Raw genomic sequence first — 27,935 nt, 5'->3', positions numbered from 1 at the left:
AGGCTTTTTACTGAAACACTACACGCCCACTTTGGAAATCCACTGTAGGTCCAGAGCCACTGCTTCTAACATTCGTTTAGGTTGAAATCCTGCTCGGACTTGGTGTAGAAATGTGTCACGACTCTGGTGCATTTCTGGTCAATTTCTATATCTAGATCTGCCCTAAAGGTAGGTCCATAGTGTACTCCTCTTATATGGAAACCAGTGCTTCCATTATGAACATACTGTAAATCTTTATTTATATGTTTTGTTGACAGTTTTGCTTCATGGATATGAGTTTAAGATCTTAAATTTGAAATTTATTTGTATAGCATCCAGGACCTAAAACTGGTGCACTCAAGTGCAAATACAGACACAAATTGCATTAAATAAATAAATTCATAAATAAATAAATAAATAAAAAAAGAGCAACTTTTTGTTTTAAATAAATTACTTTTTATTTATTTATTTATTTATAAATGAATTAAATAAATAAAAGAAAAAAGAGCAGCTTTTGTGTTTTTAATTAATTAATTTATATTTTTATTTATTAATAAATGAAATAAATAAATAAAAGAAAAAAGAGCAGCTTTTGTGTTTTTAATTAATTACTTTATATTTATTTATTTATTAATACATGAAATAAATAAATAAAAGAAAAAAGCAGCGTTTGTGTTTTTAATTAAATTATATTTTTTATTTATTTATAAATGAAATATAAATAAATGGCCGCGTGCCTCGCATCGTCCCCCCTGCTCAGCGGGGCTTCGTTTGTAGTGCTCTTCACTCAAAATAGTTTTTGCTTTAAACTAAAGCTGTCAGCGCCCGCTGCATTAATGCGCGCGAATGCCAGGCTGCCATTTGTGTGTCTGCTTTGGCTGGGAATAAAGGCGGAGTGGGTCGAGGCATGATCTTTGTACAGAGAGTCCATAACAACGGGACACGAACACATTAGGGAGTGGAATCGGTGTGCGCACTGTGCCTCGTCTCCATGATGTCTGACTTTTTAATGAAATACTATGAGGTGGGGGGGGGCAATTATTCAAGCACTGAATTGCTGTCACATGTGACGGGCTGTGCTCAGGAGGTGCAGCAGTAAAGTATGCTAGCTCACTGTTGATGAGATTTGACGATTGAAGGGTTCTAATCTCAGTAGGCCAATCAGGCATCTGCATGGACATGATCGGAAAGAAGGGGAGGCTAAAACAGCCAAGCCACTGTAAGGTGCACTTGTCAGTGTGCTTTCAGTGCAGGTCCCAAGCCCAGAGAGAAATAGAAAATAGAAGGGGTGCATCAGGAAGGGCATCTGGCATCTGGTATGCAGACCAGATCCACTGAGGTGACCCCTAAATACGGGAGCAGCTACATTTATTATAATTATTTTTAAATTTGTACTTACACTGATATGCCAAAACATTATGACCATCCCCCTCAAATGTACAGTAAATGGTCACAATGTCACAGTCAGGTGCTTTTGTTGATGTATGTTAGATGCTGATGGCTGATGGTAGTCACCTGTAAGACGCTTCTTGAATGAAAAAGATATGGGCAGCCGTGAAGACCTTAGAGACCTTGATACGGACCAAACTGCTATGGCTAGATGACCTGATTGGAGTAGTTCAAAAGCAGCAAGGTGCTCGTTTGTCACCAGCTGTGGTCAACACCTATCGAATAAACAAACCACGACGTGCCAAAAGCAAGGTGTGTGACTTTTGCTTTGCTTGAGTTAATAACATCTTCCTGAATCATCATCCTGCTACCTCTAGCTTGGGAGGCCCGTGCAGTCTCGGCAGGAGCTCAGCTGATCAGGAGAGATCCCGGGCACTGCGTCCACTCCACAGGTGAGCTTCTGACAAACTGATAAGCACCCTCAGATTTTATACCAAAGTTCATTGAGTGTGGGAATCCTTTTGCGCAAGTAGGACAGAGGTGCTGGCCAGGCACCCCTCTTCCACCCATGCAAAACACACTCCAAAATGTATCTTAATTAAATAGGTGGCTATTTGCCCGGACTGTAGCAACAGCTCAAGTATGCAAAAAACTGGTTTCATAAGCGGGTCAGGATGACCCTGACCGTGCAAGTAAGCAGAAAACGAGTTTCATTGACAGACAGTACAGTCATCATATTCCAATACTCTGGCCAGGACTCATTGATGTCAGACATTATAAAGGTTTTTGTGTCTAATACAATCCAACAGAGGAGCTACTGTGGATCAAAAGGTGTCGCAACACACAGTACATCAAACCTTCTGTGTATGAAGCTGCATAGTCACATGGTCAGACAGAAAGCCCATGTTAAATGCTTTAAAGGTATATTAGATAACAAAGTGGATGAACACACCATTTTTGTAGACCCCCAGTCAGACAGTCAGTGAGCGCTAAACAAATGACTCCCATTAGATCCCTACATTGGATGTGACTTGATGGAGCGTGGAGTACACATGACAGGACAATCTGGTGGACACAAAGCACTGCACACATGACGAGTCAATCCAGTGACGGAAGACTTGCTCATTTGCACGCTGTTGGTCAGCATTTGTGACGATTCGTTCTTGGCACTGTCTTATTTATTTCAAAGGCACAAACTCATGGAACGCATTAACAGGTTTCCCATACATCCCATACATACATTTTCTCATTATGAGAAAAAATACCTTGAAACTCAACGCCTTTAAAACTCGATGCCACTCAGAACTAATTGATGTTGAGTTTTAAGGTACCACTGTATATGCTTCAAATTTGAGGTAATAGTTTAAGCCAGGCTCTTGAAAGTTTAAGCACTGCCTCGCTGTCCATAAAGATATGACTCGAAGAGTTTGGTGTAAGGAAACTCCAGTGGCCTGCACCTCAGTGAATGCATTAACAGGTTTCCCGTACATCCTTATGGGAAAAACTACCGTGAAACTCAACGTCTTCTAAACTCAACGCCGCTCAGAATCAATTGACGTTGAGTTTCAAGGTACCGCTGTATATGCTTCAAATTTGAGGTAATGGTTTTTAGCACTGTCCCGCTGTCCATAAAGATATGATTTGATGAGTTTGGTGTGAGGAAACTCCAGTGACCACTAAATGTATTTTGGATGAATTTCAATGTTGACTGGTTGATCAGTGCTGGTCCTCAATGAGTAAAGGCACGTATTCCCATGGACACACTCCAAAATGTTGTGGAAAGCCTTTCCAGCATGGTAGAAGATGTTACAGCTTCAGAAGGAGCGACGACAAACCAGTTGTCCAACAAACTGGTTTAATAAAATGTCATTTGTACCCATATCCTTCATTGTTGTGTGGTCTTGAGGAGCAGATGCATAGATCATTTTTAAAACTAAAGGTATTTTTACCTTTAACAGCTGAGAGATGGGAAGGAGCACAGAGACGATCAGAGCCGCTCACACTGATAAATATTCAAGCTTCGCTGAGGGGAAACGGAGACCTTTTTTCATACAGCTGCTCCATTAAGCTGCCGCGATGAGGGGACATTTTGTCTTTGCCCACTCTGCGATGACAGATGGTGACATTTCATCGCCCAACGTGGCATCGGGGTGGGAACGCGCCTCTCTGGCACTGCCCATACCGGGTAAGTCACAGAGGGACGGGCACACGTGGAAACGTGAAGCGGAACCAGAGGCATTTCGCAGGCGGTTCCGCGGGGAGCGCTCGGTTCTGTTAAAACAGTCCTGTTTATTGCCGTCGGTTCCTGAGTCGAGCTAAAACTCTCAGAATAAGACGTGTTGATGTCTGCATATGGTGCATCCTGATTACTGATCCAAATGGTGAATTTTCTGGAGCGTGAACAAGTTCTTGTTAGACATCTTTGCCGTCTGTTTGCCAGCTTTGTTTCATCTGTTGCAGCTTTTTTGTTTTGTCACTTCCGATGCTCAGCAAACCTATTAAACCGATCCAGCGTAAATATAGAAATTTAAACGATGACAGCAGTGGCTGGATTTTGAGTGAGCTGTACTTTCTTTTTTGTTCCATTTTCCTTCAGTATAGTCATTGCTAGTTACCTATTTTAGCATATTATAGCTTAACAGGAAGGAAGACAAAGATCTAGGGATTATTTAGGGAAAGTCAAGATTTTGCCACAATCTGCATCTATTAATGGGAACACGTGGCGTCCCTCAAGGATCAGTCATTACGCCCCTCCTATTTATCTATTACATGCTTCCAAAAAATCAGAAAGACCTGAAGGCCCTGAAAATACTCTAACCCTAAACTCTAACCATAAACCCTAACCCTAAACCCTAACCCTAACTCTAAACCCTAACACAACCCTAACACTAACTCTAACCGAAGACCCATGATGGGAGCTCAGCGGGAACGTCCCTTAACTTTACCACATGGAGAAGATGTCAAAGTGCTGAACAGCTTTTGCCTACATGTGTAACCTGCAGTGTTAATTTTGACAGCAAATTTTGATTTAGTTTTAGTCATAGTCTTTTGACTAAAATGTCATTTAGTTTTAGTTAAAATTTAGTCATCTGAATTGTTTTAGTTTTAGTCTAGTTTTAGTTGACTATCATAAGAAGATATTCGACTAAATCTACAGTCAATTCAGTCGACTAAAATATAAAGGGTGTAAAATGTAAATGCTTTTTCATCAGTTCCCTTGAATTATTTAAGTCATTATATACACTTACACAAAATGAAAAAAAATTAACCAGTTATGGAATATTATTAATGTTTGAATGTGCAATACACACAAAAACAGATTTAACTTATTTCAAACAACATCTTTATTTACCTGACCTTGCTTATTGAGCATAACAATAACAAAATATTAATGACCAGTAGGCCTGCTCTGCCTGAAAAATATATGCATTGTTCATAACAAATTGCATATTACATTCTTTATAAAACTGGGTACTGTAAAAGCAGCAGTGCCATTATGTTGCCATTATACTGCCAGCAGTGCCAGATGTCGTTTCAGATTTGTTGTGAGATCGACGCCCCACATGGTTTACACATCCTCTTGTTTTTTCGTGACGTCAAATGAGAAATGTGTCCATATATTGACTTTCCTCTTTCTCCCTGTTGACGTTGTGGAGTTAATCTAGTTCCATGAATAAAGACAGTTCACAGGCTAGTCTGGTCTTCTTGGGTTTAGATCAAATTTGTGCAAGTGTGGTCTTACCGCGGTACTGCAAAAGAGATTAGTACTGATTGGATGGCTACCCGGCTTGTACCGCCTCTCCACATACGCTAAAGTAGTTATGATTGGATATCTTCCTAACTTGTCCCTACCTTCCACAAAACTAAATCAGTTCTGATTGGATGTCGTCCCTGCCAAACATTTTTGTCTCGTTTTTATTCGTTGACGAAAGTGTCAATTCATTTCGTCACAGTTTTTATCCTTTTATGTAGTTTTTATTTAGTTATCGTCTTGTTTTTGTCATGACAAAAAGGCTCGTTGACGAAAACTATGACGAAAATCATTCGTCAACTAAATTAACACTGGTAACCTGCCCACCTGCCAGGCTCATGTTGACCAGCAGGGGCGTAGTGGTACAGATCAACGTGGCTAATTCTAAGGAAGTGCCGGGACTGGGGGCGGGATGGGTGGCCAAAGCCCTGCGATTCACTATCTAAGGTATTTCAGCCTTGTATTTTAAAGTACAGTAGAACTGGACCACTGTGACCCTGACCAGGATAAAGTGTCTTGTTGTTCTGCTGGACAACAAGGATTGTGGACATGCCTTCTTGTTATTGAGTTGACTGTTATTATGGACTGTTTTGGCCACAACTGGTGCTAGCAAAAATATAAAATCAGTTTTCAAGATCAGAGCTAGCGATCACTAATCTCAGTCTCTAGCTTAGTTAAAATGAGCATTAGTTTTACTCCAGTTTTCCAGAGTGCATGTCTATAGTTTGTGTTAGCCTGTGTTAGCTCTTAGTAGTGCTTTGTGTAGCTAGAATGCTAATGCTAATGTAGCTAACTATGTTCTCAGACTTACTATTCACAAGCCATTCACACAGATTGATAAAATAACAGTCGCTTTATATAAAAAGAGGTTTCAAACTTTGTGTCTTTAAGGAAGCACATGCTAGTCTTGTGTTATGTCTTAGTAGTGCTGTGTGTAGCTAGAATGTGAATGCTAATGTAGCTATCTATCTACACAGACTCGCTTTTCACAAGCTATTCACACAGATGGATAAATATAACAGTTCCTTTACATAAAAAGTGGTTTCTAACTTTGTGTCTTTGTGGAAGAACATGCTAGTCTTGTGTTAGCTCTTACTAGTGCTTTGTGTAGCTAGAATGCTAATGCTAATGTAGCTATCTATGTACACAGACTCACTTTTCACAAGCTATTCACACAGATGGATAAAAATAATAGTTCCTTTATATAAAAAGTGGTTTCTAACTTTGTGTCTGTGTAGAAGCACATGCTAGTCTTAATATCCCAATGTTAGCAGCTTGTATAAAGCAAACACAGCTACTGGTAAGATCGTTCTGGTAGCCTTAAACAACATGTAATGTGGTCAGAGCGTCCATTTTGATCTTCACTGACCTTGAACAAACCTTATTTGTACAGTCCATGAATTACTAACGACACCCTAAAGACTGCAACATGTTCCACATGTCAGATTCACACAAACACACACATGTACACACGTTAGCGCTCAGAGAAGATACTGAGTGGGAGATCTTGTGCAATAGGTCGTCGTGAAGACTCTTTTTTTAAATACACATGCTGATTTTCAGCAGACTTCTCATGTTTGGATGCAGTCGGTCCATTTCCTGAGCGACGTGTTCATGTTCTGTATATCAATCACAGCAGTCCCTGATGAGAAGGCTTTCTCATCAGCGCCTCGGCTCTGCAACACGTACTCAGGAATGCTCTTTATGCATCTCCGAGCAGGCTTGATTTGAGCAAAAACACGATGGAAGGAATTAAACTTAAGCATTTTTTAAACTCGCAGAGCGGTGATGAGAGGCAGGTTGCTATGGTTACTTTCTCCCTGGATTTTTCTCTCTTTTTTTTTTTAAGCAAACAGTATCAGGGAAGTAAAAATGCTTTTATGTTCCATTCAGTCTGATCTCTGTTTCTGATCTGATCTGTTTTTTGAGTAGATTTCACTGCTGGATGATATTTGATATTTTTAGTATTTTGAGGAGTAGTACAACTCAAATTTAAGATGATATTTATATGGTGGAGTTTTGACTTTTAGCCCTTCAGTCAAAGAGCAGAAGATGAGAACTGAGATGACTGCCGCTCACTGGATCTTATTTGTACATTTTTGGATGTTTACATGAACCTACAGTAAATCTCTCTAGTGAAATAATGACTTTTGGAAAGCAAATGTATGATATGACTTTTTCAACAGTATCATTTACATTTAGCAGATGCTTTTATCCAAAGCGACTAACAGTGCTGTGACAGTATACTGTCTAAAGCAATTGAGGGTTAAGGGCCTTGCTCAAGGGCCCAACAGTGGCAGATGGTGCTTGAACCAGTGATCTTTTGATAACTAGTCCAGTACCTTAAACGCTAGGCTACATTTGCCCTGTATAAGGACAGTAAAAATGAATTATGTTCCAAAGGATGACTAACTGGAGACATACACACATCTACATGGCCAAAAGTATGTGGACACCTTGGGTAATTCTAAAGATCAGGTGTTTCAGGCATTGAAAAAAAGCTTCAAACTTGTTATAGAACAAAATGCCAACATGGTCAGGCATCCACATGCTTGACTGCCGGTCACTGGATCTTATTTTTACATTTTTTACAGTCCTTGAATGTGTTTACATGAGCCTACAGTGAATCTCTTTTGTTTTTCGCGCTGTTCTTCAATGGTCAGGACCCCCACAGAGCAGGTATTATTTAGGTGGTGGATCATTCTCAGCACTGCAGTGACACTGACATGGTGGTGGTGTGTTAGTGTGTGTTGTGCTGGTGTGAGTGGATCAGACACAGCAGTGCTAATGGAGTTTTTAAACACCTCACTGTCACTGCTGGACTGAGAATAGTCCACCAACCAAAAATATCCAGCCAACAGCGCCCTGTAGGCAGCGTCCTGTGACCACTGATGAAGGTCTAGAAGATGACAAACTCAAACAGCATCAATAGATGAGCGACCGTCTCTGACTTTACATCTACAAGGTGGACCAACTAGGTAGGAGTGTCTAATAGAGTGGACAGTGAGTGGACACGGTATTTACAAACTCCAGCAGCGCTGCTGTGTCTGATCCACTTACTATACCAGCACAACACACACTAACACACCACCACCATGTCATTGTCACTGCAGTGCTGAGATCATCCACCACCTAAATAATACCTGCTCTATGGTGGTCCTGTCCTGACCATTGAAGAACAGGGTGAAAGCAGGCTAAAAAAGTATGTTGCACATGAACGTGTACCATGTGCAAGACCTTTTAAAAATGGTGCAATATTTGTTGCACTTATTTATATATCTTTACATTTCTATTTTTAAATTCTATTTATAATTTCCACCTTTGGGATAGTGAAAAGCTATCTTATCTCTATCTTATTTTGAAATGGCTCCATGTGTCCATGCGAGTTTGTACCCCTGAAGGTTAGTAGCCAGCCGTACACAGCCGACTACATTATATTAGAAGAAAATGGTTTAAAAAATTGGGTCTTCTGAGGTGTATTAAGTAACATCCAGTTGTCATCATTTTCATTCATTTTCATTTCATTTTCAGCATTTAGCAGACGCTCTTATCCAGAGCGACTTACAGAAGTGCTTCCATAGTGAACATTTCATTCCTTAAGTTTAGATAGACAACAGTCGAAGAACACAACTCTGCTAAAACCTGTTAGAACCAAAGTGCCTTTTTTTTTTTTTTTTTTTTTTTTTTTAAATGGAAAAGATTGGAATAAAGTGTTAGTAAATAAGTACAAATCAGCCTAAGTGTTTAGTAAAAAGGTGTGTTTTTAATCGTTTTTTAAAGACAGCAAGAGACTCAGCTGTTCGGACAGACAGAGGAAGTTCGTTCCATCATCCTCCTTGTTTCCTCCTGCGGCAGTTCCCTTGCTGTCTGACTTGTCCTCGAAAACTTAAACAGTGTTCCCTTTTGCTTTACCGTTTATTAGGGTTTATTACCCTCCTGCGGTGTGAATGAATAAATCAATAACCAAAGCGTGGTCGTCTTAATGGAGAGAGTATGCACATCGACGTGGGATGGCCTTTAGTGCCGACTGGGCCTCTGTGGTAGAGTTAAAATAGCCTTGACTTGTACCATTCTCTGTGAAATACGCCTTAGTCTTTTAGAGTCAGGTCTGCGAAACTGAAAAAGTGAAAATAAATCTACGGTGCATCAGTGGGGGATATCCTTGTACATTTTAGTGCATGGCATGGTCAAGTTTAGCCTGAGGCTAGAGTACTAGTCCTTATCCTTAATCCCATTCCTCACTGGTGCACAGGGTTGATTAATGAAAACAACAGGTTCTTTTTTTTTTTTTTTTATACACATGGTGTCCTTATTTGTAGGGCAAAAAGATCCCAGTACCCTTGTATACCTGCCCTTTGTGGTCTGCTTTTTGGTGATTATGAGAGGTGCAGCTAAAAACTGTTTGGCTCTCTCAGCTTAAGGGGCACCAGGCAATGACTGACCCTCCACTCTGACCCCAGCTTCCAAACTAGCTGGGATATATGGAAGAATATTTAATTGTACTGTAGATGTGTACATTTATATATGACAAATAAATGTGTTCCATCTGCCTTAGAGATCTTATTATTAAAATTTTTGTTTGGCTTTACTTGGGAAGAATGGCATCCTTAAAGTGCCACTATGTTTTTCTCTCATAAGGGGACATCCTTGGGCCATTGAACCATCCAAAAGCCCTCTGCAGATCTTACTTATCAAGACGATCAGATAGGGATTGTTTTGCCACTCAAACAAGGACAGCCAGAGAGAAACTACAATCCTCTATGGTATACGGTACACAGGGTTAAATCTAGGAAAACCATTTTGGCCCTGGGTAACATTTGACCAATACATGCCCTCACAAATCAGGACACCATAAGGGAGACCTGAACCCTTTGAAATATGCAATTCCATCTCTTAGCATAGGCCTGTGTGACTTTCTGGACTTGAAATGAACCTTTCTGAGCTGTGTTTTATAGTGGGACATCCCTGGACATTTGGGGCATGGAATTGTCTAGTGGTGTTCCTAGTTCCTATTCCCATTCCTCAGCAGTGTAGGAGGTTAGTGATGGAACAGTAGGGAGTAAAAGGGTTCAGGGTCTCTCTTATGGTGTTCTGATTTGTGAGGGAATGTATTGGTCAAATGTTACCCAGGGCTAAAGTGCTTTTCCTAGTTTTTAATCCTGTGTATTGTATCAGCAGGGAAGATTTTGGTGATGAAAAAGAGGGTTGTAGTTTCTTTCTGGCTGTTCTTATTTGTGTGGCAAATCAATCTCTATGTTATCGTCCTGATAAGAAAGGTCTGCAGGGGGCTTTTGGATGGTTCTCAAATGTGCAATTCAAAGCGATGCCCAAGGCCAGAGTAGTTTTGAGGGGTTGATGATGAAACTGGAGTCTTGTGTAGTTCTGGTCTTTTTTGATTATTGAGACTCAAAAACCCTTTTTGTTTCTAAAAATCCTTTTGAAAATTGCTTTTGGAAAAGAGCTTTTCAGTTCTCCAGAGTGGTGCAATGGAAAACCATTCACATTTTAAAGTGATGCAGGTTTTGGACTGTCATGTGCTTTGAAATATGTATTTCAATGTTTTAGCATTGGCCTGGGTGACTTTTTGGACTGGAAATGAACCTTTCTGAGCTTCCGTTGATAGTAGGACATCCCTGGACATTTTGTGGCATGGAATTGTTGCCCAGGGCCAGAGTGGTATTCCTAGTTCCTAATCCCATTTCTCAGCAGTGCAGGAGGTTAGTGATGGAACAGTAGGAAGTAAAAGGGTTCAGGTCTCTCCTAAGGTGTCCTGATTTGTGAGGTGGAACAATTGCTTTTATTTTCTGATGCTGAAGTGCTGAGGGTTTTCCATCCAGGCTGGCAAAGTAGGTCAGAGTTTAATGGTTTAGATACCCCAGTATTTACGATATCTTCAAATTAGATGTTCATCCTCAGCAAATTAGACCCCAAACCCTGTCCTTTTTCCAAAACTGTAAACACAGAAATCAAATTCTTAACGGTTTTAACAACAAGCTTTACTAAATCAGATTTATGGAGCTGCTAGGATTTTCTGAGAGGAAAAGTGGAGAATGAGGGCGTTTTGACTGAGTGCACTGAGTAATCAACTATAACACCGGTTACTTGGCAGACACACTGTGCAATTTGGTAGATTGCAGTTTGACAAAGATGCACAAACAAAGCTTTGGTCATCCAAAACAAAAGGATGAGCTGTGTTTTTAAAGGATAACAAATAGCGAATGGTAGCCAAGCAGATAAAGAGCGTAAACAAGAATTTGTGTGAAATGTTTAATCAGTCATCGCATGAGCTGAGCCACTTAAAATCATCAAAGTCACCTCAGTTAATCTGTGGAAATACTGTGACCATAATTTTATGTATTTATTTATATATATATATATATATATATATATATATATATATATATATTTTTTTTTTTATAGTTACTGATGTCTGCAGAAATGAATCTTAAACTTGCAAACGTAAGACCTACCTACACTCATTAGAACTTAAATCATGTATGACTGCTTGTCCATAATACCACTCTAAACCCAAAGCAATATAAAGCTTTTATGACTGTGTCAACCCTGTTCCCTGTTTTGATTTCTGAATAAAGTTCCTTTTAGCATAACACTGACCATGTGGGTTAGTAGACTAATGTCAGTAGTAGCCTAGTGGGTAGAGCTTTGAGCTATTAATCAAAAGTTAAGAGCTCGAATCTTGGCTCTGCCATGCTGCCATTGTTGGGCTCTTGAGCATGGCCCTTAATTCTCTCTGGTCCAGGGGTGCTGTACAAAGAAGCTAAAACCTTCTGAACACTGGGTGAAATCATAAATCCATTTTCACCGACCAAACTGCATGATTGGACTAAAGTACATCATCTGTTTTATTTTTCTCTTCATCATCTTAAGCCTATTCATCATTTCTCATAGACTTGAAGTACTCCGCACACCCCATTTGGAACCTCGTGCGGACCTCTTGACACGGCTCTCGAGGACGTCGCTTGTGCCCTTAACCTGACTTATTTGTCTGCATCTATTCAGCCGCTGTGTTTGAAGGGTCATTACAGAGTTACCGAGGCAGATTTGAGAGCCAGGTCTGACTCTTTGATCTACTGATGAGCTCCTCTTTTTGGCCTTCGTTCTGCGGTGAGGCCTCTATTAACTCTGAAGACCTATGCTGATTTAAACAAACAACTATAGTGGTCAGAGGCCATGAGTGGACTTTCTAGGGAATAAATTGCCACAGGGCCTTCACAGTGTCTATGAATTCAGACGTTATATAGGAAGCAATGTTCTTTAGTGTAGCATCTTTTGCAATAGCCACATCCAAATTTCACTGTAAAAACTAATATCCTTGCCAAATACCTGTCACTATTAAACACATACTGACTGAATATACTAAATACTTAGTGGCGATCTCTGGCAATATCAAAGACTATGACAAAAATCTTTAACTAAGCCAAAATATAAACAATCCCTAATTTCTTTTAAAACAATTAGTATGAGTGTATTTAAAGAACAACACTAGACAAGAATGATAGACTGACATGAGAACTATCTACCCTTCCTGTCGTGAATATAACCATGGTGTAAGCATGGCATAAAACATCTAAATTTATTTAGCGTTCTGATAAGAAAGGTCTGCAGGGGGCTTTTGGATGGCTGTGCAATTGTAAATGAACATATTAATGAACTGGTTACTATTAATGTGCAGCCAGTTCAACTTCTGCATTTGTTGGAACGTATGCATACACAGAGAGAACATACAGAACTCCTCACAGACAGTGACCAATGCAAGGATCAAATCAAGGACCTCAGTAACCATGTTGTATGCAGCACCGATTCTACCAGATTTTATGTGTCACCCTGCATTCACTTTGGCAGTGCCATATTCGCCTGTGGACGTTTCTAAACTCGAGCTGACCTTTGGTTGACATGGTTTAACTGACGCCAAGCAAAAAGGAAAAAAAAGGCAAAGCAAATGCCATGGCACTACAGTTTGCTTTCCTGGCTAGTGTCTACAGAGGAAAAAAATGTCTACAAATCTGCCTTTCCACCCAGTTTTTACCACAAAACCACCAGTGTTTCCAATAAAAATAAAAATCCTAGAGGAAATGTATCCCTGTGTAGTAACTAATGGTGTCTACCAATGCACCTAGGTATCTGAGCCCACCACCACTACAGAGACTTGACTATTGAGTCTTGGGTTCGAGTCTTGGCAGTACCACTGGCCTGGTTGGGTGCTTAACAGGTCCTGTTTGCCATGTCTGACAGATGAAAGGCTGGATATAGTGAGTCCTATTGTCCAGCAGAGGTGTTGGTATGAGAGATAGAAGAATAGAGAGTGCACTCTCAAACCAGTGGTTTCTACCAATGCTCCCAGGAATTTAGCAAATATACAAAATAGCAACAGCTATGGGCCGATTTGCTGAAGGCTGAGTGCGATGGACAGTAAAATAAAAAAAATACAAAGCTTGTTCCTCGTACTATACATGCAGAGTCTTTATTAGTTTTAGTTTTATTAGTTTATTAGTTTTGGGTGGTTAAAAAACACTCATTAAGCCAGTTGGATTGTACCAATTGTTTGGAAGACCATCAAGAAGTTTTGTGCAGGTCAGGACTCTTTGACTTTTGCATCTCCTGCTTTTTTGAAACCTTTAGAATTTGTCCAACTCACCTAACAGAACATCAAGAGTAATGTAGATTTGCTTTGAAAGCACCTGCTGATGCTATACACACCTTTGCTCATTAAAAGTTTTCACCATTCGCTCGACTCTGAATCCAAAGCTAATTAACTCTTTGACTCGGGTCACGTTTTAGAGGTGCGAGCACTGTTCCTTGATCCAGGCAGTTTCCATTTAAAGCACAATGTATCTGGAGGGTAGAGCACATGCTGTGATGGATTGGTCTTGTCATGTGATGCTGTACCCACTGCAACCTTGGTCAGGGTGCAACAATAAGTAGCAATATTTAGCAAAATAGGAATGCAATTCCCATCTAATTTTGGTGTATAACCTACAAATTGGAGTGTAAATATAACAACCTAAAGTGACTAAACCTGATTGGTATCAATTGCCCAGAATGGAGGACTGCATAGATTGAGTGAGTTCAACTAAATTCATTGACTAACTTAGGCCTGTTTAAAGGTTACTGGCAAGTACGACTTACTCCTCAAGCTTCAAAAATTGCAGCGTTTGTTACCCTTCATTGTTTTCTGCAATATTTAGTTATGGCATTCGGGTTGCGAAATGCTCTAGCTACGTTCCATAGCCTGATGAATATCATGTTATCGGAGGTACCAAACTGCACTGCGCACCTAGATGATGTTGTTATTTATACAGATTCTTGGGATCAACATTTATCCATGCTAAAAGCTGTGTTTACTTGTTTGAAAGAAGCCAATATTGTGTTGAATTTGGATAAGTGCAAATTTGGTAAAGGAGTCATGTCTTATCTTGAAAAAATGGTGGAGAATGCGGGCACTGCCTTACACTGCCATGGGCTTTAATGCTGGCAGGCAAAACAAAAGCTCTTGCTTTATTGTCCATGCTATATCAACAAACCTTTCCTTCAGTAAAGCTTACTTGATTGTGGAAAGTGTAACCTATGTTCCGGCTTCTTCTAATTCATGGCAGACCTACTTTTTTAGTGGTTGTTGGGTTATATTCAACCATCTGGACAAAGTTCCTCTCAGCATAAGGTGACCTTGGCAAGAAACTACTGTTCCATGAACTTATTATTGGGTGGAAATTATCTACCTAAATTGATGGGCACAGGGACAACAACAGCAGGTCAATCATTATTACAAACAAGGAATCATGAGGTCAATCAACTGCACTGACATCTGATTGTCTTCTGTAATCAGATTAATTAAATCTTAAATGAAAGTGTGTGTGTAAGTATTTAAGCAACCACTGTAGGCAGATTTGCTAAAAGCTGAGTGGGATGGACAAAAAAGAGGAAAAAACACTCAAGGGAATCAAAATAAATAAATATTAAATAGATAAAGTCATGCACGTCCACTTATTGATCAAGGGTGGGACGGAAACCCAAGGAGGGTGAAAAATTGCTTTATCTGACAGAGAGATTGAAAGGATTGGAAGGATACGGTGGCGGAGCTGACATGTTGGCCCGGTGCCCGCTAATGCAGCTCAGGGGCCGTATGTAATTAGGAAAGCGAAAGCACGGTGCCAGCGTGCAATGAAGATTCAAAGCAGGGGGACGCAAATGCAGCAGCCGAAAAATAAATGGAGGAAGAGAAGCTGTCACTAATACAGAGAAAAACAATAAAAAAAGCGAGTGATTGATTCACAGACAAACTCTATTTTATTGATACTGCCCGAGCGGTAAAATGCCCAGATTTGTGCCACCCGTCTGCCTTCCAGACTCTGTTCTTATCTGTTGATCCCTGCACTTCCATCTTCCTCACAAACTACTGCCTTTTCTCTCGGCTTTTGCTGCCGTGAGTCTGTTTACTTATGAAATTAATATTAAACAAAAGCAGCTCGCTCTGACGCTCGGCGGAACAGATTAGCGAGGATTAGCGGTGTAAATCTCATAATGAATCTGATACCCAAGTAACACAGTTTCCGAACTTTTGGTGTCTTCTGTTTCGGAGACGCTGTGTGTCTGACCCTGTCTTACTTACGATGTGTTACACTGGAACAAACCAGCTGAGATAGCATGTAGCCTAGCGATAATCTGTAATGCTATTAGTAAAGGTCAGTATGCATGACATTGTTCATTTATTCATTTATTTATTCACTCATTCATATACAGCAGTGTTTTTTACATCCAGATCTCAAACTCATACTTGGTCCCTGGTAGTTAAAACTGCCAAACTGCTAATCTTTCTGGTTAGCTGCTTTCATATACAGAAAAAAAGTATGCTGCGGTTGCTATAATGTCATAACACCATATCATTAGCATTGTTTTCTTTTTATTATTATTAGTTTTTGTTAATCTCTTAATATGCGTAATTTCAAAATTAAAATTAAGTTTTTATGGGTGCGGCAGGGTGATGCAGTGCTAAATTATGCTAGCCCACTACAGCTGGGACCCAGTGTTTTAATTATCAGCCGGTCGGGCGTCTGCAGACAGAAAAGATCGGCTATGTCTGAGGCAGGGCGGGGAGTGGTCAAGATCCTGAAATTGATTCCAGGCAAACTCTGTGCCGGACAATGCTCGGACAAATAAGCACATATAATGTTTGTTTCAGTCACTTCTACTGCATTTACCAAAAGTTTATTTTATTTATTTCCTTTACTGACCCATTCTCTCCTTGTTTCTCCACAGGACAAATGACATAGGATGAACACTGTTGCCCGGCTGTGTCTGTGTGTGCTGTCGTCCCTTCTCGCCCTGGACTGGGTGGCGGTGCCCCTGTGCCAGGCCTCCCCTTGCTCCTCTCTGGTGGCAGGGGTACTCTACGGCTCCTTCTCACTCAGGGACTTGTTTCACGGCCTGCTCGGCCTGTCTCCTGGCTGTTCATGGACCGTAGAGAACCCTGATCCCACCAAGTATACCCTCTACTTTCGATTCAACCGCCACGCCGGTTTCTGCCTGGCATTTTCCCCGCTTGTGTTGCCCCTGGACCACTACCTAGCCAATCAGACATGTGGCCAGGGGTCGCCGGATCCGGATTCCGTGGAGCTGTGCCGAGTTCCCGGCCCTCACACCTTCCTGCAGTTCGATAAGAACTTCGTGCAGCTGTGCCTTCTTAATCATTCTGGCCAAGAATCTGGGGAAGCGAGGGCGCCTCTGTCTGCCGAAACTCTGGACTTTAGGCTCGTGGAAGTTCTGTTGATCAACAATGAGAATTCCAGCCAGTTCACGTGTGGAGTTTTGTGCCGCTGGTTTGAGGAATGTCTACGTTCCGGGTCTGGTAGAGAAAGCGAAGGCTGTGGGATCACTCAAACAGGATGTGTGTGTCCCAACTCTGGACCTCCTGTCCCGATGCTGCCGGCCACGCCTCACAACCATTCTTTGGACCCTAGTTCGAGTGTGTTGTTGCCTCCTACCGATGATTGCTGCGTCACCCAGCTGCACGGCAAGAATGGGATTTCTAACATAGCGCCCAGGGATGTTCGTCAAGGTAAGTCAGGGTCTTCAAATCCAACTTGACTGGAGTACTCTTAAGTGTCTCGCTGCTTGATTCGGAATGTGTGGCTGATAAGTGTTGTGAAGACTTGGTGTGGAAGGTCAGCTTCACAAAAAAGGGATTTTAGGGCTTCACAATAGTGCCAATACTGTTTGGTGGCTTTCTGCTTCATGGACAAACAAAATAAATAAATAAATAAATCAGGTATTTCTAGGAGGAAAAACACCAAACTATGCAGATTCTGGCCCCTCTAAACCCTACTCACCCTGTTTAGAGGTCAGGACGTTTCCTGAGACTCCCTTTGGTTGAGACACAGCTACACTTTCTGGTTCTAATGGTGCTAATCCCTCTGTTTAATACTTTTGGACAAAAAAGATGTAAAAAAGATAAAAGCTTTTGATCGAGCCTTTGATAACACAAGCCAGCGTTCAGTTCCACTGAAGCGTAAAGCCGCATTTGTAGTTGTTTTTTGGTGCTCGTATGCAAATGAGGTGGTTGTGTTTTGCTCTGGGCAGTGTGCCAGAGATAAAGCTTTACGCAGTGGGGGTGCTAGTGGTGTGACCCATGTCTGACATTCGAGCAAAGGCCTGCAGAGACTCTGAGCCGTGCCGACTCGCTTTCCCTAACGAGAACCAGATATAATATAAAATCGGATATTTGAGTCCTGCCCTTAATCGGGTCAACATCGTCGCCCCATGCCTATTGTTATGTGTAATTTGCCTATGTTGCCAGGCTGCCAGCCAAGTTATCAGACAACATAGGCATATGGATAAATGATAAGAACTTATATCACATCGTCATGCATCAGCAACTAGTACTAGAGTTGATTCCATTGGACTTTGACCAGAGTAAACATCAAATGGCAAAAAAAACCTAAAGCTAATTTCAGCTTTGATGAGTTTGGTGTTTGGAGCATTGTATTTATTTAGGAGATTTTAGAGAGGTTGATTTTGCACAAACTGGAATATTTTAAGCCTAATTGTCCCACTCTTAAATATCTGGGTGCTTGTTGATTTAAATTATTTAAAAAAAAGAAATAATAATCTTTGACGAGAGTGTGGAAATAAATACAAAATATTTAATGGACCTGTCTCGTAGCTTAATTTTTCACTCACAAACTTGCTCACATTTACCAGGCAGAAGTTTTTCCACAAGGAGGTGCTATTGGTTCTTGTAGTGTGCGCCTGGATGAGTCTATTCTGATGTTTGCATCCATAAAACTGTGTATCCCTGTAATGTAGCAAAGTGGTGTTATGGAAAAAAATAGATATTATGTTGGTGCTTGAGGTGAGGCTGGGAGTCTAAATTACAGAGATAAGCAATGTCTGTCATTAAGCTGTTGTAAACATATAAGAAACCACACTTAGCACAAAATGGAGGTTCCAAAGTCCAACACCCAATGTGCAGTATAAAGGCAAGGCCAAAGTATCTGTTCCTGGTTCTTATTCAGATACTTCTGTAAGAACCCACAATCGTGCCAATAAATTCTTCATATCCAGTCAACTGTAATCTTTGTTTTCATTTATCATCTCACCTTATTTTTCCACGACAGTGGTCTAGCTCTACAGAATAGATTTAAACTTTGCTTTCGGGTTCTTTGTAAATGGCAATAAACCGTTTATATTTTTGGAAGTTGGAGGGAAAATGAAGTACCTGGGGAAAACTGTGCAGACATCCCAGGTCCAGAGGACCCACCTTGGTGTGCACCACCCACTACACCAGCCTCTACCAGTCTATACACCGTTCAGCCATAACATTAAAACCACCTACTTGTTTCCACACTCACTGTCCATTTGATCAGCTTTACTTACCATATAGAAGCACTTTGTAGTTCTACAATTACTGACTGTAGTCCATCTGTTTCTCTGCATGCTTTGTTAGCCCCCTTTCATGCTGTTCGACAATGGTCAGGACTCTCCCAGGACCACCACAGAGCAGGTATTGTTTGGGTGGTGGATCATTCTCAGCACTGCAGTGACACTGACATGGTGGTGGTGTGTTAGTGTGTGTTGTGCTGGTATGAGTGGCTCAGACACAGCAGCGCTGCTGGAGTTTTTAAATACCGTGTCCACTCATTGTCCACTCTATTACACACTCCTACCTAGTTGGTCCACCTTGTAGATGTAAAGTCAGAGACGATCGCTCATCTATTGCTGCTGCTTGAGTTGGTCATCTTCTAGACCTTCATTAGTGGTCACAGGACGCTGCCCACGGGGCGCTGTTGGCTATATTGGATGTATGTTTGGTCGGTGGACTATTCTCAGTCCAGCAGTGACAGTGAGGTGTTTAAAAACTCCATCAGTGCTGCTGTGTCTTATCTACTCATACCAGCACAACACACACTAACACACCACCACCATGTCAGTGTCACTGCAGTGCTGAGAATGATCCACCACCCAAATAATACCTACTCTGTGAGGGGTCCTGACCATTGAAGAACAGCATGAAAGGGGGCTAACAAAGCATGCAGAGAAACAGATGGACTACAGTCAGTATTTGTAGAACTACAAAGTGCTTCTATATAATAAGTGGAGCTGATAAAATGGACAGTAAGTGTAGAAACAAGGAGGTGGTTTTAATGTTATGGCTGATCGGTGTATATATTAATGTAAATAATTGAGGTTTTTGGTGTGTTTGTACTGTAACATTTGTTTTTAAAGATTATGAAATAGTCGTCACTCTGAAGACCCCCTACAATCCCGGATGTACGTTTATTTTAGTATTTTGACAGAAGGAAGCAACATATGCAAATCACATTAATGAAATTACCCAGCCAGCATAGGCTGCATTTACAGCATGCAGTGAGAAACCTCATCAGTTTTTCCCCTTCAGACACAACCAGTTGTCAAACCCGCACCTTCTGCATGTTTTTGAAAGGTGGAAAGAAAGCACAGTACACAAAGGAAAACATGAGAGTAGATAAAAAATGCAACACTTTTTCCAGAGAGAAAACTGTGAACGTGGTATGATGTGAATGTGAATGTCATGTCTGATTTTAGCCCTGCGCCTCGTTAAAGTAATCTGACCTTGTGTGTCTTTCGCGAGGATACATGTGTGTGGGTGTGTTGCCTCATATGCGCCGTGCACTCCTGGCATTTGCAGATTAAATGACATTTAAAAATGCAAATTTTACATCGGTTGAAGTCTGAGGTGGTGAAAATGGCTGTAAAAGCGAATCCATTTGAAACTTTTAGTCCAACGACTTAAGATTAATAAACAATGAAAACCATGTGACAGCCACGAGAAAAATGCGAGTCTTGTATTATTTCTCGTCATCGAGCTTGGCTACGGTCGTGTTTCGTGTTTATTTTGAGATTGAGCTTTCTCTTTATCAAACAGCACTAATTAAAATGCCCACTCATGTTGCTTTAAAATGACGCCTTGACTTGGGATCAGTCCAGAGGAGACTGCCATGCAATTACGGGCACAAAAAATGGGAGTGTACACTCCCACAGACTGCCAGGTTTGATGTACTTCTGAATGCACCCTAAAATTTACATGCTTTTAATATCTCTCGCTTTAGAATCAGCAGTACTGGCCATGTGTGTATGACGTCCCGATAAATAAGTTGACCTTTCCTTTGGACGTTGTCTAGTTTTTGTGCATTGCAACAAGAAAATTGGGATGTTGTAGCCTAATGGTTACGGTACTGGACTGGTAATCAGAAGGTTGCTGGTTCAAGCCCCACCTCTGCCAGGTTGCTGCTGCTGGGCCCTTGAGCAAGGCCCTTAATCCTCAAGTGCTTAGACTGTTTATTGTCACAGTACTGTAAGTCGCTTTGGATAACAGTGTCAGCTAAATGCCGAAAATGTAAATGTTAAAGAAAATGGCATTAGGATCAGAACTAAATCAAGAATGATGTTTACCTGTCTGCCACCAGGGGGTGCTGATGCTTATAAGTGGGCCTAAAAGGTTTTCGCTCTTGATGTTTTTTCATCATGGACGTATTTTCCACTTGAGTTGCGGTGAAGCATGGGCGCTAGTTATTCCGGCTAAACGTTGACACTTTGCTTAGCTTTTCCTCCTACACATATGTAATTCAACATACCCTATAACAGGGCGCTCAGGTGGCACAGCGGTAAAACACGCCAACACACCAGAGCTGACATCTCGAACTCGTCGGTTTGCATCTCAGTTCTGCCACCCGGGATACCTCATAACCTCATGGCCTTTTCAGAGAAATGAAGGATAATATGATCAGGGTGTGTCTCCGTACACAAAGCTGATCCACATATGAACTCGCCTCATGCAGGTGAAAAGATGCAGTCGGCTACTACACACGTCGGAGCGTATTTTAATCACGGCTCTCCTCAACCAGGGTGGAGATGAACATCAGTAGAGAGGGAGCGTAACACAATAGGGTGATTGGATACGACTAGATTGGGAGGAAAATTGGGAGAAAAATGCAAAAATTCCAAATCCATGAGCATGCGGATAGTGTTATGTTTCCTATGCAGCTATACTATATACTATACTGTCTTTACTATTCCTGCTTTCAAAGAGATTGAAGTACATCTGTGGAAATTTGTGTAGACCAAAGAGAGATTAGGCACTGATGTCGGGCAACAAGGTCTGGCTAGTGGTCAGCGTTCCCATTCGCCTTCAAGGAGCAGAGTTCCTCCTCACTGAACTCGGCTTTGAGTCAACGATTTGATGGATGTCTTCATACCTTCGGCCATTTAGTGTAGCACCGTGGCGATGACTAAATGTTGGCATAGCTGTGCTATCTGTGAGATGTTGGCACGAGCTGGCGCGTTCAGCTGTATCCTTTATTATTTAGCAGGTACAGAAGGTGCTTTGACTATATTCGTCTTCTTGTCAGCGGTGTTACGAGCGAAGATCATGTCACCATGATGGATGAGGCGCTGTGTTTTGTCTTGGCTCTGCTGTTTATTTCCAGAGGAAGCAAAAGATCCCTAAAGCAAATCCACTGGTGATCCAGTGCTGAGATTAGGGTGACCGCTGGTGTGCCAGGGAGGCTAATGGTGCATTGGACGTCAATTCACTGGTTTTATGAGCCACACTTACCAAATATATTTAGTGTATGGATATACAATTACTGACTGTAGCTCATATGTCTCATTACCCCATCCATCAACATACTGGAACTCCCATAGGAGCCCCACTGACCAGATATTGGTGTAGTACTCAGCATTGCAATCCTCAGCATTGCAGTAAATCATATGGTAACAGGGCCAGCTGTAGCCTAGTGGTTAAGGTAATGGACCAGTGATCAGAGGGTCGCTGGTTCAAGCCCCACCACTGCCAGGTTGCTGCTGTTGGGCCCTTGATCAAGGCCTTTAACCCTCAATTGCTCAGACTGTATACTGTAACTGTAATGTAAGTCGCACAAGATTATGTTTTACTGGTATGAGTCTAGCAGGTGCAGCTGTGTTGTTGGGATTTGTAAACACCTCAGTGTCAATGCTAATAATAGTAACAATAAAAGTAATTAACCCAGCGTCCATGATCCAAGTATCCAAAGGTAAAGGTTGCTAAAAGTCTAATTAAACTGCAAAAAACAGAAAGCAACAGATGGATTACAGTCAGTAATTGTATATCCACAAGTGCATCTGTATAGTAGGTCATAAAATATTCAATGCATGCAGGTTATTCTCAAATATTGGTTACTTATTGAGGAGACCTTGTACAAACCACCATGGTCTGTACATTATTGAAATTAGCTTGTTATCATTTAGTACGTACAGTGTATCACAAAAGTGAGTACACCCCTCACATTTCTGCAGATATTTAAGTATATCTTTTCATGGGACAACACTGACAAAATGACACTTTGACACAATGAAAAGTAGTCTGTGTGCAGCTTATATAACAGTGTAAATTTATTCTTCCCTCAAAATAACTCAATATACAGCCATTAATGTCTAAACCACCGGCAACAAAAGTGAGTACACCCCTTAGTGAAAGTTCCTGAAGTGTCAATATTTTGTGTGGCCACCATTATTTCCCAGAACTGCCTTAACTCTCCTGGGCATGGAGTTTACCAGAGCTTCACAGGTTGCCACTGGAATGCTTTTCCACTCCTCCATGACGACATCACGGAGCTGGCGGATATTCGAGACTTTGCGCTCCTCCACCTTCCGCTTGAGGATGCCCCAAAGATGTTCTATTGGGTTTAGGTCTGGAGACATGCTTGGCCAGTCCATCACCTTTACCCTCAGCCTCTTCAATAAAGCAGTGGTCGTCTTAGAGGTGTGTTTGGGGTCATTATCATGCTGGAACACTGCCCTGCGACCCAGTTTCCGGAGGGAGGGGATCATGCTCTGCTTCAGTATTTCACAGTACATATTGGAGTTCATGTGTCCCTCAATGAAATGTAACTCCCCAACACCTGCTGCACTCATGCAGCCCCAGACCATGGCATTTTCACCACCATGCTTGACTGTAGGCATGACACACTTATCTTTGTACTCCTCAACTGATTGCCGCCACACATGCTTGAGACCATCTGAACCAAACAAATTAATCTTGGTCTCATCAGACCATAGGACATGGTTCCAGTAATCCATGTCCTTTGTTGACATGTCTTCAGCAAACTGTTTGCGGGCTTTCTTGTGTAGAGACTTCAGAAGAGGCTTTCTTCTGGGGTGACAGCCATGCAGACCAATTTGATGTAGTGTGCGGCGTATGGTCTGAGCACTGACAGGCTGACCCCCCACCTTTTCAATCTCTGCAGCAATGCTGACAGCACTCCTGCGCCTATCTTTCAAAGACAGCAGTTGGATGTGACGCTGAGCACGTGCACTCAGCTTCTTTGGACGACCAACGCGAGGTCTGTTCTGAGTGGACCCTGCTCTTTTAAAATGCTGGATGATCTTGGCCACTGTGCTGCAGCTCAGTTTCAGGGTGTTGGCAATCTTCTTGTAGCCTTGGCCATCTTCATGTAGCGCAACAATTCGTCTTTTAAGATCCTCAGAGAGTTCTTTGCCATGAGGTGCCATGTTGGAACTTTCAGTGACCAGTATGAGAGAGTGTGAGAGCTGTACTACTAAATTGAACACACCTGCTCCCTATGCACACCTGAGACCTAGTAACACTAACAAATCACATGACATTTTGGAGGGAAAATGACAAGCAGTGCTCAATTTGGACATTTAGGGGTGTAGTCTCTTAGGGGTGTACTCACTTTTGTTGCCGGTGGTTTAGACATTAATGGCTGTATATTGAGTTATTTTGAGGGAAGAATAAATTTACACTGTTATATAAGCTGCACACAGACTACTTTTCATTGTGTCAAAGTGTCATTTTGTCAGTGTTGTCCCATGAAAAGATATACCTAAATATCTGCAGAAATGTGAGGGGTGTACTCACTTTTGTGATACACTGTATATGGCTGAAAGCAAACTTTACATTCCTGCAGAATTACAGCGGGCCAGGCCTAAATAAAACCCTAATTCCTGTTTTTCCTTTATCCATGTGATGAGCAATAAACAGCAGTCAAGCATACGGTGCCAATTTTAAAGCCCAGCTGTTTTTGTTTGCATGGCAGGCTTTAAGTCCATGGCAGTGTAAAGCTTGCTCGACTGTGAATAGTGTCATTCATATACCAGCAGCTGTACCTCTTGTTTAATGGTTTTTGGATCACAAAATGTGACCGTTTGGGTTGTCTTTCTGACCTTGGCATTTTCTCTGTACTTTGTCCTATGGGGCAGTGGTAGCTTAGTGGTTGATGTAGACTGGACTAGTGATCACAAGGTTACTGGTTTAAGTCCCCATTGTTGAGCTCCTGGGGGGGGGGGGGGTCTGCTAAATGCCTCAAATGTGAATTTAGAAAGTGGTCAAACTAGTCCTTCTTATGAGCACAGAGATGTCATGATCTTACTGACAAGGAATGGAAGGGGGTCATGCCACGAAGTTAAGCGCTCTTGAAGAACATTTGTTTCTAAAAGAAATATCAAACTCATAACTTTCTTTGTGTTTTGGAGGGTGTTCTAGTCATTCAATGAAATGGAAAAAATAAATTAAAATAAAAAAAGAAAGTAAAAAAAAAAAATATTCTTACCCTTTACATAAGGCTTAAAATTCACTTTAAAAGTGAATTTGGGAGATGTTTCCTGTTCACAAGAAGTCACAATTTGGAAGACCCTGCAATCCACCCCCCAAACATTAAAAACTCACAGTTTTATAAAATAAATAAATAAATAAATAAATAATAAAATAAAATAAATAAATACATTGAAAATAATTGAAAAAATGGAAATAAATAAATAAATTAATAAAATAAAATAAAAAAAAACCCAACCTTAAAAACTCACAGTTGCTGAAACTGACATTAGTCAGCAAAAAAATAAATAAATACATTGAAAATAATTTAAAAAAAAAAAGAAAAAAGAAAATTGATAAAAATTGCTAAAAAGAAAAACAAACCAAAAAAAAACAAACAAAAAAAAACCTAGATTTAAATTAAATTAAAAAACTCCCAACCTTAAAAACGCACAGTTGCTGGAACTGTCATTCGGTCTGCCAAAAAAAGAAAAGAAAGAAAGACAGAACTTAAATTGAAAAAAAGGATAAATATCGGTGGTAATTCTTACCCTTCATGTAAGGCTAAAATGCTAAATAAAATTGGGAGATGTTTCCAGTTCACAAGAAGACATAAAATTTGGAAGACCCTGCAATACACCCCCTCCCAAACCTTAAAAACTCTCTATTGCTGGAACTGTTTTGTTTGGCCGGTGCACATTTGTCAATGACTGATGACTCCAGGATGCACAATGAGGTGGAATTACACCGCCGTCTTTTAGCGCACAGTCAATGAGGCCAGCTGAGAGAGGAGCAGTGTGCACAATACAGGGCCATTAACGCTGGGGGATTTTAGAGCGGCCATTTCAAGAGGACCAACGTAATAGAACAAAGCCATCAATGTTTGATCTGTGAATCAGCACAATGAGCTGATAGATGAGGCTTTGCTCGTGTAGGTCATATTAGCGAGACGCGAGCGATATAGAGAGCCCGGCTCGGTGGATAAGTGAGGTGTTTGCTTACCTTTGTTTGCTCTTTCTCTACTTACATACAGCTGAGCATTAGTAATTAGGGGATGATTAAAGGAAATGCGCTCTTTAAGGGGTGCTTGAGTGACGTGGCAGATTAATAGCTTAATCTCAGCAAGACCAGAGTTTTAGGTTCGAGTCTTGGTGGTGCCATCTGCCTGGCTGGGTGCTCAGCAAATATGATTGGTTGTGAATTTAGATGGGAGGGCTGGATGGATAATCACCTCTGTGATCCTGCAACAGCGACTCCTACTGTCTGGTTGAGGTACAGCAATGGCGAGAGTAGCATGTAGCTGTGATCCAACAGCCACCAAAATGAGAACGTGGATATTCCACTAGCACACCAGTGCCAAGATTCTGAACTCCTCGGTTCGGAACTCGGCTCTGCCACTGGTCGTCTGGGCGCCATCTAGCAGGCATAATTGGCAAAGCCTGCAGCAGACACGTTTCTGCTAGGGTGGGATGACCGGACTATGTGGGTGGGGTCTTCAAACGCTGTGTAAGAACCCTGATTAGCAGATAGAGAGGCGCCTGTGCAGAATGCATGGGTGAAAAAGGCTTCCACAAAGGGCTGCATGCAGGCCGGAGGAGGCGTGAGCAGCAATATACCCACCTCGACTGCAATCAGGGATGGAATCAGGGTATAGCAGAACACCACATTGGGTTCCACTACAGCCAAACAAGAACATGCTGGTTATGCCAAATTCTGGCCTTACTATCTGCATGTTGCTGATTTTTATTACATCAGGCAACATTTTCTGGTCATTTTGACAGTACTGTCGAAGTTGAATCCCCGGCTAATAAGAATAAATTCTTCAATAATATCTGGCAATCATTTATTCTCCACGCATTTATCTAGTTTTTAATTTTTTTCCCCCCATAGAACAATTTTCCATTTGTTCCTTTTTATATGCAATAAAGAATGTAAAATAAATAAATAAATAAATAAAAATTAAATAAATAAATAAATGGAGGAAGTTACAGTCAGGGAATTGGATGTGCGTAGATTGGGATAAAGAGGTGAAAATGCAGAAATAAAAAAAAGTATTTTTAAGTATTTTTCTCCCATATATATATATATATATATATATATATATATATATATATATATATAATAAAAATATGCACCTTTAATTTAAATAAATAATAATTAATTGTTTTAAAATCTGTATTGAAAAAACAGAATGCATTAAATAGTGCAGTCAGATACGTCTTTGTGTTCCAGGTAATTATCCCTACAGGTACCGAAGATTGTCAGTGACTATTTTTACCCCTTGGATGCCAACACCTTTTTACCCTGTGTAACCCAACCACACACTCACACCGTGCAAACCTGTGTGTTCAAAATAGCCCGTTATTGTGCTAAGTTACTCGCCGTATGTGCAGCATCCATCATAGCAGCTTGTAATCAACCGTGGGCGACTGCTGTATATATTTTCGGATGGGTGACGGGTTTGGGCCGTCAGCGAGGACCAACAGAGGACAGTCGTTAGTCATTAGTCACACGGCACTGATGCACCTGACTACATGCACTACATGCATATGGACCTAATACAGGTACACAGACAGAAACCCACAGTGGGTTAGTATCCGGTACATGTTGGGTTGGCCCTCCTGTTTAAATGTTTCATAAAAAAATACATAATAAAAAAAAGTACAACATAAAAATGCAATCCAGTGAGTGTAAAGTCACACTGGGATGAAATTAAACTTGCGAACTTGTCAT

General features: G+C 41.1%; 1 protein-coding gene across 1 annotated transcript in view; it reads left to right on the top strand.

Moving 5' to 3' along the window:
- adgrb2 (adhesion G protein-coupled receptor B2) overlaps positions 1-27,935 on the top strand; it is a 327,164-nt gene that overhangs the window by 60,945 nt on the left and 238,284 nt on the right. The window contains exon 2 of the mRNA XM_063010315.1: positions 16,394-17,192. Within this exon, the coding sequence (XP_062866385.1) occupies positions 16,409-17,192 (784 nt within the window). The 5' untranslated portion in view covers positions 16,394-16,408. The remainder of the gene's footprint in view (positions 1-16,393; positions 17,193-27,935) is intronic.

The sequence above is a fragment of the Trichomycterus rosablanca genome, chromosome 2 (assembly GCF_030014385.1).
Source record: "Trichomycterus rosablanca isolate fTriRos1 chromosome 2, fTriRos1.hap1, whole genome shotgun sequence".
NCBI lineage: Eukaryota > Metazoa > Chordata > Actinopteri > Siluriformes > Trichomycteridae > Trichomycterus > Trichomycterus rosablanca.
This window is presented reverse-complemented; position numbering and strand designations above follow the sequence as displayed.